The sequence below is a fragment of the Typha latifolia genome, chromosome 8, assembly GCF_019914945.1.
Source record: "Typha latifolia isolate L0001 chromosome 8, TyphaL0001v2, whole genome shotgun sequence".
In the NCBI taxonomy this organism is placed as follows: domain Eukaryota; kingdom Viridiplantae; phylum Streptophyta; class Magnoliopsida; order Poales; family Typhaceae; genus Typha; species Typha latifolia.
In genome coordinates this window covers 9,848,853-9,864,275 of record NC_133093.1, presented here as the reverse complement: position 1 = coordinate 9,864,275, position 15,423 = coordinate 9,848,853, and the positions used below count along the sequence as shown (strand labels likewise).

General features: G+C 41.5%; 3 protein-coding genes and 1 pseudogene across 7 annotated transcripts; all 4 read left to right on the top strand.

Moving 5' to 3' along the window:
* Window positions 1-789: 789 nt before the first annotated feature.
* LOC140793430 (protein STABILIZED1) lies at window positions 790-6,041 on the top strand. 5 transcript variants are annotated; one of them, XR_012109966.1, is made up of 4 exons: window positions 790-3,949; window positions 4,501-4,590; window positions 5,542-5,615; window positions 5,771-6,041. XR_012109966.1 is itself a non-coding variant. In XM_073144907.1 (2 exons), exon 1 carries the CDS (start codon window positions 824-826, stop codon window positions 3,911-3,913), a length of 3,090 nt encoding a protein of 1,029 aa, XP_073001008.1. In that variant the 5' UTR covers window positions 790-823; the 3' UTR covers window positions 3,914-3,949; window positions 4,501-4,966. The 5 variants fall into 5 exon arrangements, 1 of the variants encoding a protein (XP_073001008.1); XR_012109967.1 differs by having other exon boundaries at window positions 5,751-6,041; XR_012109969.1 differs by having other exon boundaries at window positions 790-3,961.
* On the top strand, window positions 5,583-7,526 carry LOC140794364 (probable polyol transporter 4; annotated as a pseudogene).
* A 374-nt stretch (window positions 7,527-7,900) lies between these two features.
* Window positions 7,901-10,110, top strand: LOC140793431 (probable polyol transporter 4). Its single transcript, XM_073144908.1, has 2 exons — window positions 7,901-8,258; window positions 8,602-10,110. The coding sequence occupies exons 1-2, from the start codon at window positions 8,036-8,038 to the stop codon at window positions 9,978-9,980; spliced, it is 1,602 nt and encodes a 533-aa protein (XP_073001009.1). The 5' UTR covers window positions 7,901-8,035; the 3' UTR covers window positions 9,981-10,110.
* A 458-nt stretch (window positions 10,111-10,568) lies between these two features.
* LOC140793432 (epoxide hydrolase 1-like) lies at window positions 10,569-12,657 on the top strand. Its single transcript, XM_073144909.1, has 5 exons — window positions 10,569-10,714; window positions 10,797-11,014; window positions 11,686-11,847; window positions 11,930-12,165; window positions 12,249-12,657. The coding sequence occupies exons 1-5, from the start codon at window positions 10,642-10,644 to the stop codon at window positions 12,502-12,504; spliced, it is 945 nt and encodes a 314-aa protein (XP_073001010.1). The 5' UTR covers window positions 10,569-10,641; the 3' UTR covers window positions 12,505-12,657.
* Window positions 12,658-15,423: the final 2,766 nt, after the last annotated feature.

Sequence of the window (15,423 nt, the reverse complement as noted above, 5' to 3'; positions counted from 1 at the left end):
AAAGAACTTTTAATACATTGAAACAATGCATCAAAATCTAACTCATTATCCAACTATTCAATTATCCAGTGCGCTGTTAAATTGTGACGGGATGTGTTATACATAATTTTATCATCAAATACTATAAATGTGATATATAATTTATTGATCGAATTAAGGATGACTAAGACAATATAAATAATGAAGAACTATAGGAGGCTTCCACAAATAATGGTAATGCCAAGTCACATAACTTTTATGCGAATCGAGATGAGAATTTACACTATCTAATTTATCTTGTAAGCTTCTTTTTTAATGGATGCAACTGCCTATCGTTTATGTATATATATGCCATTTTTTTTTCTCTAAACGTATTGACTTAATTGTAGTCTATATTTATTGTAATAGATGTCGACTCTAAACTTTACGACCACTGTACTTTTATTTTTGGTTGGTTATTGGTATCGGTGTTTAATTTCAGAATTTTTTAGAGGTATTTTAGTTATTTCTATATCTTTATTAAATTTAATAATATTTTTTTAGGAATATTATGTTAAAATTAATTATAAGGATGTTTTTGAAACACACAATAATTTTGGTGGCTATTTTAATATTTTGTAATATGTAGTGGCTAATATTATAAAAGTTTTTCAGTGATAATTATGTAAATATTCTTTAAAAAGAATTGTTTGAGGAAATGGATCTTCTAGTTAATCTCTATTACGTAAATATGGGCCGGGCCCTATCTCCAAAGTCGGTATCTATAAAATCTTCTCAATGCTTTTCTTAATAAATATATATAATCTCAAAGCTTCTTCAGTTCTTCTCTATCGACCGCCAAGTCATGGTGTTCGTACGAACCCTCGACGGCAAAACCCTAACCCTAGACCTCAACCCCACCTCCACCTCCCTCTCAGCTCTCAAGATCGCCATCGAATCCCGCTCCGGCGTCCCCGTCCATATCCAGCGCCTCTTCCTTTCCTCCCGCCGCCTCTCCTCCTCCGGTGCCGACGAATCCATCACCCTGTCATCCCTCTCCGTCCTCACTAAGTCAACCCTAACCCTCCATCTCCCTCTCCTCGGCGGCATGCAGGCTCCCGCCGGCCCTTCTCGCCCCGTCCGCTATGAATTCCTCAACTCCAAGCCCCCTCCCAACTATGTCGCGGGTCTCGGGCGTGGGGCCACTGGGTTCACCACTCGATCCGATATCGGTCCGGCCCGTGCGGCCCCCGACCTTCCCGACCGCTCCGCCGCAGCCCTCGGTGCCCCCGCCGCAGCGCCGGCTGGCCGAGGACGTGGGAAGGGCCCTGGCGAAGAGGAGGACGAGGAGGAAGCCGACGACAAGGGCTACGATGAGAACCAGAAGTTTGACGAGTTTGAGGGCAACGACGTCGGGCTCTTTGCGTCGGCCGAGTACGATGAGGATGACAAGGAAGCAGACGCCGTGTGGGAAAGCATCGATAAGCGGATGGACTTGCGGAGGAAGGATCGCAGGGAAGCTAGGTTGAAGCAAGAAATCGAGAAGTACCGAGCTTCGAACCCTAAGATTACAGAGCAGTTCGCTGATTTGAAGCGGAAGCTTACAGATATGACACCGGATCAGTGGGAGAGCATACCGGAGATTGGGGATTATTCTTTGAGGAACAAGAAGAAGCGGTTCGAAAGCTTCGTGCCAGTTCCAGACACGCTTCTTGAGAAGGCAAGGCAGGAGCAGGAGCATGTTACAGCCCTTGATCCAAAGAGCCGGGCGGCTGGGGGAACGGAGACCCCGTGGTCACAGACTCCGGTCACAGATCTCACTGCTGTTGGCGAGGGGAGGGGCACTGTGCTATCGCTTAAATTGGACCGCCTATCTGATTCTGTATCGGGGCTGACGGTTGTGGATCCAAAGGGTTATCTGACAGATCTAAAAAGCATGAAGATCACAAGTGATGCGGAGATCTCGGATATCAAGAAGGCTAGGCTGTTACTCAAGTCAGTGACGCAGACTAACCCGAAACATCCACCTGGATGGATTGCAGCTGCAAGGCTGGAGGAGGTTGCTGGGAAGATCCAGGCTGCGAGGCAGTTGATTCAGAAGGGGTGCGAGGAGTGCCCTAAAAATGAGGACGTGTGGTTAGAAGCTTGCAGATTGGCTAGCCCGGATGAGGCGAAGGCAGTGATTGCAAGAGGAGTGAAGGCTATTCCCATTTCTGTGAAGCTGTGGATGCAGGCTGCCAAGCTGGAGAACAGTGATGTGAATAAGAGTAGGGTATTGAGGAAAGGATTGGAACATATTCCTGATTCAGTGAGGCTGTGGAAGGCTGTCGTTGAGCTAGCAAATGAGGAGGATGCAAGACTCTTGCTCCATAGGGCTGTGGAGTGCTGCCCGCTTCATGTTGAGCTGTGGCTTGCTCTTGCGAGACTGGAAACATACGAACAGGCGAAAAAGGTACTCAACAAGGCAAGGGAGAAGCTTTCAAAGGAGCCTGCAATTTGGATCACTGCTGCAAAGCTTGAGGAGGCTAATGGCAATACCCAATCAGTTACAAAGGTGATTGAAAGAGGTATAAGATCTTTGCAAAGGGAAGGATTGGATATTGATAGAGAGGGTTGGATGAAGGAAGCAGAAGCTGCTGAACGGGCTGGGTCAATTCTGACTTGCCAGGCCATAATTAAGAACACAATTGGTGTTGGGGTTGAGGAAGAAGATAGGAAGCGGACTTGGGTTGCTGATGCAGAGGAGTGCAAGAAGCGTGGTTCCATTGAGACAGCTCGGGCTATATATGCGCATGCACTTAGTGTGTTCCTGACCAAGAAGAGCATATGGCTCAAGGCTGCTCAACTTGAGAAGAGCCATGGGACTAGGGAATCTCTTGATGCCCTCCTAAGGAAAGCTGTTACCTACAGGCCGCAGGCTGAGGTTTTATGGCTTATGGGTGCAAAGGAGAAATGGCTAGCAGGAGATGTCCCTGCAGCTCGGGCGATTCTCCAGGAGGCATATGCGGCAATTCCCAATTCAGAGGAGATATGGTTAGCTGCTTTTAAGCTTGAATTTGAGAACCATGAGCCAGAAAGAGCAAGGATGCTTTTGGCCAAGGCCAGGGAGAGAGGAGGAACTGAGAGGGTCTGGATGAAATCTGCTATTGTTGAGAGGGAACTAGGGAACATTACCGAGGAGAGGAGGTTGCTGGAGGAAGGATTGAAGTTGTACCCTTCATTTTTCAAGTTATGGTTGATGCTTGGACAGATGGAGGATCGGCTTGGTGGAGGAGACAAGGCGAAGGTAACTTATGAAAATGGCTTGAAGAACTGCCCAAATTGTATTCCTCTTTGGCTCTCGCTTGCTAACTTAGAAGAGAAGATGAGCGGTCTGAGCAAAGCTCGCGCTGTCCTCACTATGGCAAGAAAGAAGAATCCTCAGAACCCAGAACTTTGGCTTGCAGCTATTCGTGCTGAGTCCAGGCACGGGAACAAAAAGGAGGCCGATGCATTAATGGCAAAAGCATTGCAGGAATGCCCAACAAGTGGGATTTTGTGGGCGGCTTCTATCGAGATGGTTCCACGGCCTCAACGCAAAACAAAAAGTGCAGATGCTCTCAAACGGTGTGATCATGATCCGCATGTCATTGCAGCTGTGGCGAAACTATTTTGGCTGGATAGGAAGGTTGAAAAGGCAAGGAACTGGTTCAACAGGGCAGTTACTCTTGCTCCTGATATTGGAGATTTCTGGTCATTATATTATAAATTTGAACTTCAGCATGGTAATGAGGATACTCAAAAGGATGTCTTGAAAAGATGCATTGCGGCGGAGCCAAAGCATGGTGAGAGATGGCAAACAATCTCCAAAGCTGTGGAAAACTCCCATTTGCCAATTGAATCCATCCTAAAGAAAGCAGTAGTTGCACTGGGTAAAGAGGAGAACTCTGCTATAGCAGATGGCATCAAGGCCTAAATATTACTGATCTGCAGCTGTTATTCCTAGGAACTGGTACTTATTCTGGTTAGATGTTTCCTCATGTTTTATGTGACTTTCTGTTGTCTATAAGAATTGTCCACTAAAGTTCTATTGCAACAGTTTCCCATAGAACTTTCTTCCCTTGGAAATGTTATTGCGTCAAAGTAAGAATGTATTATAGGTGACTCTGAATGTGGGACTTATTTGGTGTTTATAGATTAGGATCCATATGTTGAGATTTTCTGTTCTGGCCTTCTACTTTCTGCAATATAAGTTATTATGTGTTTGCTTCTGTCCAGTGGGTATTGTTAGGATATGTGATTTTACTAGCTTGATAACGCACATTGTATTGCCATCATGGTTATTGTTTTGTCAGTGATCTTTTAATATAAGTTCTTCCATTTTGCATGCACTTTCTGGTCACCAAAAATATAGTTATTTTGAAAATGTTGTTACTAATTTGCAATCTTTCAAAATCACTTCTAGTAATTATTTTTCTGCATTTCTTATGTATGTTTTTCAGTTAATGTCTTATTGGCCCTTCATAGATTGATTAAAATTTGTTTTCCTAATTACTGGAACAGGTCTGATTCTAAGACATACTTGATGTTGTTGCGGCTCAAAAAGGATTATGATTTAAATGATCTGGTTAGAAGGATACTGACCAGCTATAGGTGATAAGAACTCTTGAGAGTTGTTCTTCTTTTACATGTATATTTCTCTCAACTGTTGGCATACACCAATAACGAAAAAAGGGCACTGTCCTGTAAGATCCAATTTCACAGATGAGGCCCTTGAAACTTTTATCTTCAATTTTTTTATTTTTTATTTACTTGTGTTGGCCGTGGCCATGTCGGTATCAACCCTTGTAGTAGTAGGTATTTCCATGTGCTGAATTTGTCTGCAATTTGAATTATTATGTCAGGCATAAATTTTAGGTGCAGAAGGCATGTAAAGTCAGTTATTGCCTGCCCTACTTGATTTTGCTGTTGCCTATAAGAAGATGTTACTCATGTTTAGCTAACTATAATTTATCTTTTGATATTGTTAGCACTCTTGTATTTCGACCTGCTCCAAGAAATTCTATAAGGTCGGTTCTAGTGCAAAATGATATGGTGCCTAGAAGTTAGAAGAAGCATCATAAATGCTGAAGTGAGGAAGCAAATGCCATGCAACAAGTAGCATACTGGAACTAAAAAAAAGAAAAACTACATTTATGCCTACAATCAGATGTCCTTAATTGTATATTCTTTTCTTTATTATATAGTGTCAAATTTGTTGACAAAGGTGCTCAACAGAGTGCAAGGGTTTGCTATTAGAAATGTCAATGCTCAGAAAGTGGGGTAATATATATCGCTGCAGAAACCGAGAGATCAGCACGGATAGATTGTCATACTACTGAAACCTCTCTATTTGCCTGTTGGTCTCACATGGAATACATGGCTTAATTTGTGAGATGAGATATGATTAAATGCATAACTGTGATCCTTTTGTTGATTATTACTTACTAGCAATGTAGTGAGGAGGAAAATGGACATTACGCGCAAATTAGTTGTATTGGTATATTATGTTCTTCAATCTAGTTCTACCTCATGAAATTTATGGAGCATACATGATTGTTGCAGTGGCAAAGATTTAAAAAGTGGCTCCTGTTGCTTGGATAAATATGAAATTTATGTTCTCCGAAGAGGAGGAATATGTAAGTTGATTCTTTATGTTATTAACTATACATTCATTTCTGAATGGACTAACAATGAATTCTGTCTCTCTTGTAATCAGTTGAGTTATAGGAAATGCAAAGCTAAACTAGTCTTTGTGTACATTTGGTCACCAGATGTGTCTAAACTTTTACAGGGAGCATTACTCTAGATCATGATTGTCCAGTGGAAGGATATGAAATGAGGTGAAATATGGTATTTGGAGGTAAACTCTGACGTTCCACTTTCCTTATCCCCGAGGGGGAAGCGAAGCAGGGGGGAAGTATTCATTTTGTTTCTTTCTTCCTGGCGTAGTTGATCCTATATTTTGCCTGACATTGAAACCACTTGTTCAAATTGGTGGATCTTATATATATGGTTCATTCATTTAAAGTGAATTAATGTCTTGAGATAAAGGTAACTGAAAATTTTCCAAGTAGGTTATTTTTAAGACTTGATTGTGTTCTGTGTTAACTACTGCAGCTTAAAGTTCCACCTCGGATAGGAACCATCTCAATCTTCTAAGCAGTGTGCTACTTACTCATTAGTCACTCTCTGTGCTACTACTTTAAAATGTAATCTTGTTTTGCTTTTGAACAAAAAAATATAGAGATGTGTTGTATAGTATTTACTGTTGATTTTTAAGCTGAATATAAAAATACGAGCTGGAGATGGATGGAATTACAATTTCTTTATTGTTGTAAACGCAGCCAATTATTGGTAATTATTACATCAGTAATCCTACAAAGTGGTCGGTGGATCTATCATTATTATTCTTGAGTCTCTTTTCCCTTTGTCGTCCTGGAATTATTTTGAAGCATTCGGAGTTTGTATAGTTTGTTGTGTATAGGAATGCTGCATCTTTTTCGGTGCCATGGTATCAGCAGTCTGCATTGTAGAGATATCCTCTGCCACTGCCAGGGGAAACTCTTACATTCCTTCCTGAGATATGCATAAAGCTTGGGATACTTCTTGGCTACATCTCGAAGTATGCTTTCTCAGGCCTCTCAAAGCATATGAACTGGAGGATATTGCTAGGTGTGAGTATCTTCCGTTCTTTCTTTATTGGATTCACGATATTTGTCATCCTAGAATCCCCAGGTGGCTGGTGATGCAGAAGAGAGTTGAAGAGGCATAGGCAATTTAGTTATTGATAACCGAGAATGAGGAAGCCGAGGATGAGAAGTCGATGGAGATAGAAGAAGCTGCTGGCATTTTAAATGCAGCGAAAAAGTCCGAGGAAACCTCTGTTTGGAAGGAGCTCCTGAATCCTTCTCCTCCAGTGCGTCGGCTGTTGTTGGCTGGCTGTGGCATTCAAATCTTCCAACAGATGCACTGGTATTGATGCCATTGTTTATTATAGCCCAATGATATTTTAGCAATGTGGGATCAAGATGGATAAGGAGATCCTTGCCGCAACTGTAGCTGTTGTCTTTACCAAGACTATGTTTATCTTGGCTGCACTATTTCTCATTAATAGAGTTAGAAGAAAGCCACTTCTATATATTAGCACGATTGGAATGACGATATGTTTGTCTGTTTTGGGCATTGCTGTTACGTTGCAGCAGCATGGATAATGGATTGCGACTGATTTCTCTAGCAATTTGGGCAGTCTGTGGGAAAATGTAGCATCCTTTTCAGTGCGAATAGGACCAATACGTTGGGTTCTCTCTTCTGAGATATTTCCTCTCAGATTACGAGCTCAGGCCTCAGTACTTGGCCAGGTAGGAGGCGGAGTGAGCAGCGAGCCTGGTCCTCCATGTCCTTCCTATCTGTGTCTCAATGATCTTCTTTGTGTTTTTCTGCAGTCTTAGCTCTCTCTGTAGTATCTTGTGGACATCTGCGTTCCTGAAACCAAATGGAAAACTTTGGAGCAGATTGAGATGCCAAAGAGGAGTTATGGAGCATTGCCATCCGACGAAAATCCACTATTTGTGCTGACTGATCCACCTTGTTATGTAACCCAATACTCTTTTCACAAGAGAAAGAAAAATGACTACAATGGTGTTTCAAAATACTTTTCAGCTTAGATGATGGATCAATGATCGCAGTATTAACAGAAACATCAAAGTAAACGCCCACTACCTGGAAAAAGAAATTTTTTCCCTTCCAAGTGATTTGTTTCTGAATACATCAAACCATTTCAAGTCAAACTTTGTTTGCGCTCTCTTTTCCCTCTCCTCCTACAAAGCCGGAAGTCGTCGCTCTCGTTCCCGATTAAAGAAAGCATAGAAGAGTTCCAGGGGCGGCATCTCCGATAAGAACCCACTCCGATCCTTTAATTTATCCCCCTCTTGTGCGTATTTTTTTATTCTTCTTACCAGTTTAGACTTTAGATCCAAATGGAAGTCCACTCCTTATTCCCACGCCAAATTCCTCTCTTTCTCGCCTCCCCCCATCACCGATATAGAGAAACCGGGACATGGGTTTGTTCGATATCGAAGCTATCAGAAACGAGTCGAAATCTCCGGCGCTTGGTGGCCATGTCAAGTATCGGAGGGTCGAAGGCGAGGAAGAGGAGCAGGAGGCGGAGAAAGGGGAAGGAGAAGCCTTGGGGTGGAGGTGGGGAAGGAAGAGTGATAGCAAGAAGTATGTCTATGCCTGCGCCGTCTTTGCTTCGCTTAATTCCGTCCTTCTCGGATATGGTAAAGCTTTATTTCATCCTTATCGTCACAATAATAGTTAGTTTGTATATCGAAGGATTAATTCTTGTACTTTTAAAAAGGCTCCCAAGATTTGATTCTTTTTTATCTAAAAATAAGAAAATGTGATAATAGATAAAGATGGTCCTGAATAAGGAGGGTTGCTGATATACTGATCATCCTGAATAAAATTAAAAAGACGGCTTTTTCTCTAACCCTCAGAAGGATTCAGGAAAGTAACTTTCTTGCTAATTTTTGGGTAAAATTTATTATTTGATCGACGTTCTGTGATCATGAAGTGTAAGCATAGACAAGGTCGTATGAAGAATTGCCTTCTCTTCTGCAGACATAGGTGTGATGAGTGGAGCTATTCTCTTCATTCAGAAGGATCTTGGCATAACCGAAGTGCAAGAAGAAGTACTGGTCGGCTGCTTGAGCATCGTCTCTCTTTTAGGTAGTTTAGCCGGCGGAAGGACCTCGGACGCCATCGGCAGGAAATGGACCATGGGCTTAGCTGCCATTGTCTTCCAGACTGGTGCTGCTATCATGGCTTTCGCTCCTTCTTTCCTTGCACTAATTGTCGGCAGACTATTAGCCGGTGTCGGTATCGGATTCGGGGTCATGATCGCCCCTGTCTACATCGCGGAAATATCCCCTGCCGTCGCCCGGGGATCTCTCACATCATTCCCTGAGATCTTCATCAATCTTGGAATCCTCCTTGGTTACATCTCCAACTACGCTTTCTCAGGCCTTCCTGAGCATATCAACTGGAGGATAATGCTAGGTGCAGGAATTCTTCCCTCCATCTTCATTGCCTTTGCACTGTTTGTTATACCCGAATCTCCGAGGTGGCTGGTAATGCAGAAGCGCGTCAAAGACGCGCGTTCCGTGCTGTTAAAGATCAATGAGAGCGAGGTGGAGGCGGAAGAGAAGTTGTCTGAGATAAAGGAAGCTGCTGGTGTTGCAAATGCTGCAAAGAGTGAGGAGAAGGCAGTGTGGAGAGAGCTCTTCAATCCTTCCCCTTCGCTGTGCCGGATGCTGATCACTGGATGTGGCATCCAATGCTTTCAACAAATCACTGGCATCGACGCCACCGTCTATTATAGCCCGGCGATATTTCGCGATGCAGGGATCGAATCTGATAAGAAGATCCTCGCCGCAACTGTTGCTGTTGGATTTACCAAGACTGTGTTCATCCTGGTTGCAATCTTGCTGATAGATAGGATTGGTAGGAAGCCACTGCTGTATGTTAGCACAATTGGGATGACTGCATGCTTGTTTCTTCTTGGCATTGCACTTACTCACCAACATGGATCAGGATTGGTTCCACCAGGAGTTGGAATTCGGCTGGCGATTTGGGCTGTCTGCGGTAACGTCGCCTTCTTTTCGATCGGAATTGGCCCGATTTGCTGGGTGCTGACATCTGAAATATTTCCTCTGAGATTAAGAGCTCAGGCTTCTGCACTTGGAGCAGTGGGGAATAGAGTGAGCAGTGGCATAGTTGCAATGTCCTTCTTGTCTGTGTCACATAGGATCTCAGTAGCAGGCACCTTCTATATTTTCTCTGCTATCTCTGCTCTCTCTGTGGTGTTTGTGTACAAGTTTGTTCCTGAAACCAAAGGGAAATCTTTGGAGCAGATTGAGATGCTGTTTCAGAGAAGAATGGAAGAGCAAGGAGGTGAAGTGCAGCTTGGAGATGTGCAGCTTCTGCTCAGAGAGGAATGACACTGACTCACTTGGTCTGTTATAGGAGTCCCCACTTTACAATGCAAGATTCTCTCATGTTTCTTTAGTCAAAATTTATATCGAATTTTGTCTGAGTTTATTACTAGACAAATCTAACAGTCTTTCTCTTCTTAATATTATTACATCAAAGAAATCTAATTTGATAGGCATCCCTGTGCTCCTGATTACAATTTTATTAAAGCTTTCCATTCTTTCCATTTTATTAAAATTTTATACCATGACTTTTGTTGAATAATCTAACCTCCTTAGCTATAAATTTCTTTTTAAAATATTTTTTCCCATAGTTATCCGTTATATTTTTTTATTAAAAAATTTATTAGTGTCATACGATTCATAATTTTACTCTTATTTTAAAGAAAAATTAAGGTCATTTGATATTTTTATTAAAAAAAAAACGAGAGAATGCAAATGGAAATATGCAATAGTTTAATCTAAATTCTTCCTAATTGATGGTTGCTAGTCATAAACAAACACATATTACCTTCCTAAAACCCTTTAAATATCAAATGTCATCAACAACCAAGAGAAATCATGTGGCCTGCAATGGTTTAAAATAAAATTAAAAAAATTCATCTATATTTAATCTCTTCTTACTCCAAACCTCCACAGGAGAGAGAAACAGAGAGCAAGAGTGAAGCTAATGGAGCAGAAGATTGAGCACAGTTACCTCCAAATCAGAGGTCTCAACCTCCACATAGCCCACACCGGAAAAGGTCAGTCTCCTTTTTTCTTTTTTTCCTAGCTCTTTCTTCTCAGCAGTACGGAAGACTTATTTGTTTGTGTGGGTGGATTTAGGGGAATTGGGCACCGTGGTGTTCCTCCATGGGTTTCCAGAGATTTGGTACTCATGGAGGCATCAAATGATTGCCGTCGCCGGTGCTGGATTCCGAGCAGTCGCCCCCGATTTCCGAGGCTACGGCCTCTCCGACCAGCCGCCGGAACCGGAGAAGGCATCTGGGGAGGATCTTGTTGCTGATCTCCTTGGCATTCTTGATGCTCTTTCGATATCAAAGGTGTCAATTTTACTGCCTTCGTTTTTACCTGTATTCTAAATCTTTTAACCCGGGTACTGGTCTTTTAGACAAAATGGATGGTAGCAGTAGAACTCAACTGGGTTATTGGGTTATTGGGTCATTGGGCGTTGGTATCATCTTCGTGCTTGTTTCTTTGCTAAAAAGTTCATTAGGGTCAATTTGGACATCTGGTTGGTGGAACTCGGTACTGATTTGCTTGCTAAAATCGACCTAGTTTGTTGATTTTTGGTCGGAAATTTTCTGAGATTTTATTAGCTTTATTCATGAATTCTAAATTTTAGGATCCGCCAAAAGCTGAAACTTTGCCTACTTTCATGTTTCATAACTGACCAAAAGCTTAAATCAACCACTTGAGTAAAGAATTATGATCAATATCGATTCTATTCCATCTCAAAGAACAAGGTGGAATAGAATTTATTTCAGTTGCATTTTAGTTTCATCTCTCATAAGCTATTTGACCTTTTATTTTAAGAACTTGGTTGCATTCAGCAAATTCAACATAAATAAGACCAACGGTGGTCATTTCAATTCTATCTTTATCAGCCTCCAGAAGAGCAACTTTTTGCAATTTTAACCAATATTTCTATACAAAATTCTTTGATTACTAGCTGATGACATCTTCTTTATTGATCATTTCACTTGGTTGAAAGGCATTCTTAGTAGGAAAAGATTTTGGAGCCATGCCAGCATATGGATTTGCTATCTGTCACCCAGATCGTGTGTGTGGTGTCATAACTTTGGGTATACCTTTCTCTCCAACTTCCTTCTCCCTTGGGTCGCTACCAGAAGGGTTCTACATATCGAGGTGGCGGGTAATACTTGATTCAGATGCAACAGAACTTCTACATATTTTTGGCATCCAATTGTCTACTATGATCTTTTGTTCTTCCATAGGAGCCAGGGAGAGCAGAGGCTGACTTTGGCAGGTTCGACGTCAAGAGAGTCGTGCGCACCATCTATGTTCTCTTCTCTAGAAGTGAAATTCCAATAGCTGAGGAGGGTCAGGAGATCATGGACCTAGCTGATTCATCGACACCTTTGCCTGAGTGGTTCACTGATGAGGATCTTGCTGCTTATGCAGCTCTTTACGAGAAATCTGGGTTCCGATATCCACTACAGATGCCATATAGGTAATTTGTAAGAGCTTGAATAAGTACCCTGTTAGTTCTCATCAACTTTCTGAGTCAATCTGGTTACGTGTGTTCTTGGATAGGGTATTGCCGAACTTTCAAAACATAGCTGATCCAAAAGTTGGAGTTCCTGCACTGCTGATCATGGGAGAAAAAGATTATGTCTTCAAGATTCCTGGCATGGAGGACTATATAAGGAGTGGAACGGTGAAGAAATTTGTCCCTGATCTTGAGATCATCTACATGCCAGAAGGATCTCATTTTGTTCAGGAGCAGTCCCCTGATCAGGTGAACCAGCTTATTCTCACCTTTCTGAAGAACCACTCTGTAGTAGCATAGGATAAGGACTTGAGTGTTGTTTGTGGTGAATGAAACCTTTCATATGTAGTTGGTTGAGAAAGAGGTATTAAGCAATGCACATTATTAGATACTTGAGATATATATTGAAAGCCATCTTTCTGTGATTGAAGAAAGAAAAAACATTTGCCGTAATGTTTCCTGAGTTTGTTTCTTGGAGAAAACTAAGAACTGTAATTATGCACATCTTTCCTTCAAATGTTGATTGCTCCTGTTCCATGGTCTTAAAACATCTGAATCCAAGTTCAAAGAAGCTATTTATAAGTAGTATTACAGGGGAGAAATGGTCTAAAACTTGATACAGAAATAATAATGTCTATGGATGTTTGAGACTAATCTAGGTGATGTCCATATGTAATACAAGTGATCTCTAATCTTGATACAGAAGTAATATGGTTGTTTTGAATAGAATTATATCCATTCTGCAAGGAGTCGAGCCTATTTTGACTCGAGTCAAACTGATGATGAGGCAATCCATCTTGATTCATTGTCATTACAGTTGAATCTTACCGATTTAAGACAAAGGTCATGAGCATGAGCGCAATCTCTTATAAACGTTATTATAATCCGTTCCGTTTCTTAGAAGACCTAGTCCGGTAACCTAATTATACAACCGATTATATATCAGAAAAATCTAGTCTATTTATTAAAACACTATGAGCTTATTATATATTAAAAAAAATAAAGATTGTGCGAAGGTTAGATTTGTCAAACTTGAATTGATTGCAGTTAAATTAAACGTCTCAACCAAGCTTTGAATATTTACATCGTGATTCACGACGTAAAAATTTTAATCTTCTTACAAGAATTAGATAAATATCATCGAACTCAAAAAAGTCTCATCTACTCCACGCCAAAGATGATTCGGTACAACACACCAACGTGGTAACTAGCCATCCTAACTATGCTGCTTTCCCTCACGCCGACCACGTGGCACCAGAGAACAGTGAAAGCCCCAATCAATCTTGCCATCCGCGTGGCATCACCAGGTGCGGAGTTACTACTCCCGATGCCGTTGCCAACGAGGCGCCTAAATTCCGGTGACCCAACTCACCGTTCCCCACCACGTTGGCCCCTCGGCTCGGCTCGGCTCGGCTTTAAGATATGGTGGACCGCGTTTGCTGGAAATGCGGGATGGTGTCGGGGTAAATTTGGCTTAAGGGAATAATCTGGAGCCGTTGGATTTAAGGCGGACGGTGCGATCTGGTTGGTTCTGACGCGGTGGTCCAAGGCATGATGATTCGGTGCGAGCGCGTGCCGACCGTACGATGCGACGAGGAGGGAGGTGCACCGCAGCGCTTACACTGGTGCAGGGGGGGCATCAGAATTGGTGCCCCCGGGGGCCCACCGATCGTACAAATCGGACGGCTGTCATGGAGTTTACAGACAAAAGGATCTCCTGTTGGGTAGTGCATGCTTCTGCCACCAATCTTGGATTTATATGGTCTGGGAAGTGTGAGGATATCTAACTCCACCTACGTGTTTATTTTGGAGAATTTTATAAATTAGACACTGCAGTCTCTCTGTTTTGTAATTCATGCCCTATCTTTTAGTATTTTATAGTTTAATTTTTTTTTTTATCATTAAATTTTTATTTAACACCGTAATATTATTTTGACTAACTAGCATAGACTAAATTATTAAAATACCCTCACTGCCTCATCTTATGCTCCCTATCTCTCTACCATTTTCTCCCAACCACCCCTCCCATCGTCTTCGTCTCCGCCACCTTCCCTCGTATTCTCTCTTCTCCTCTTCTTCTTCGTCCCCGTCCTTCTCCCCTTCTACTTATCTTTACTTCGACCCTGGGTTTCTCTGAGAAGATGGAGCGAGCCGAACATCTCAAACAACTCTGATTTAAAAATCAAAACTTTCAATTTGGGCATGTGCGAGAATGAGAATGATGAGAAAGATGAAAAAGAATATGATGAAGAAGACATAGATAATTTATATATTTTATAAAATATTTTAGTATATTATAATAGAATATTTCTTTATTAGTACCGTTTAACTTAAATCATAGTGTTAAATAAAAATTATAAAAAAAATTAAAATATAAAATTTTTAAAGACAAAATGTGAATCATATAATAGTTACATTGTAAGTGGATATTATTGATGTAGACGGCCTTGGTGGTAGGCCATGGGGGTTGAAGGGGACAAAACTGCTTAAGTGGTACTACCAAAGACAGTCAAGTGGGAATTAAGCTCGTCTCTAAGACTATCAATCACCCTACTCTTCTATCCCTAATTATGCTTATGCTTAGAGTGCTTATATCTGCTTATTATGTATTTGATACTTTACTTAAATTATATTTTAGCCTGTATTCAACCAAGTGAACAACTTGTGTCCAAAGTTGGCACTCTATTTTCCTCAATTTTTTTGTGTATCAAATTAAATCGATCTTTAAAATTTAATACAATGATCAATCTATAAACTCTTCATCAAAAGAACTTTCCATACCATGATGCTCATGCATTTCCTTTTGAGTAGTGCTACGGATCCATGGTTGGTCTGTATGATTAGTTAAATCCACCGCACAGAATCACATCAGTAGTATTCATAAGAACACTACCTCAATCATCTTCTTCTACTTTACTATACGTAGCTCTGAAAGAATCATTGACAGGCCTAACTAAACAGATAAAGGTCAATACGGATGGGTCCTTTACTGGGTCTAATCAGGCATGCTTAAGCTTTGGGTGCTCGACATCCTAACGGAGATTCTATATATGCAGGTGGTCTAAGTAAGTGTATCAAAGCTCATTATATGCTTGCTTATCACACAGTGTGGGAAGGATTTCTGACGTGGAAGGCCTATTACTAACGAACTGCATGGTGCTAAAATATATTCTGAATGGCATGCACAGTCCACCCTCGTCCCTGGGAAGACATATGCTT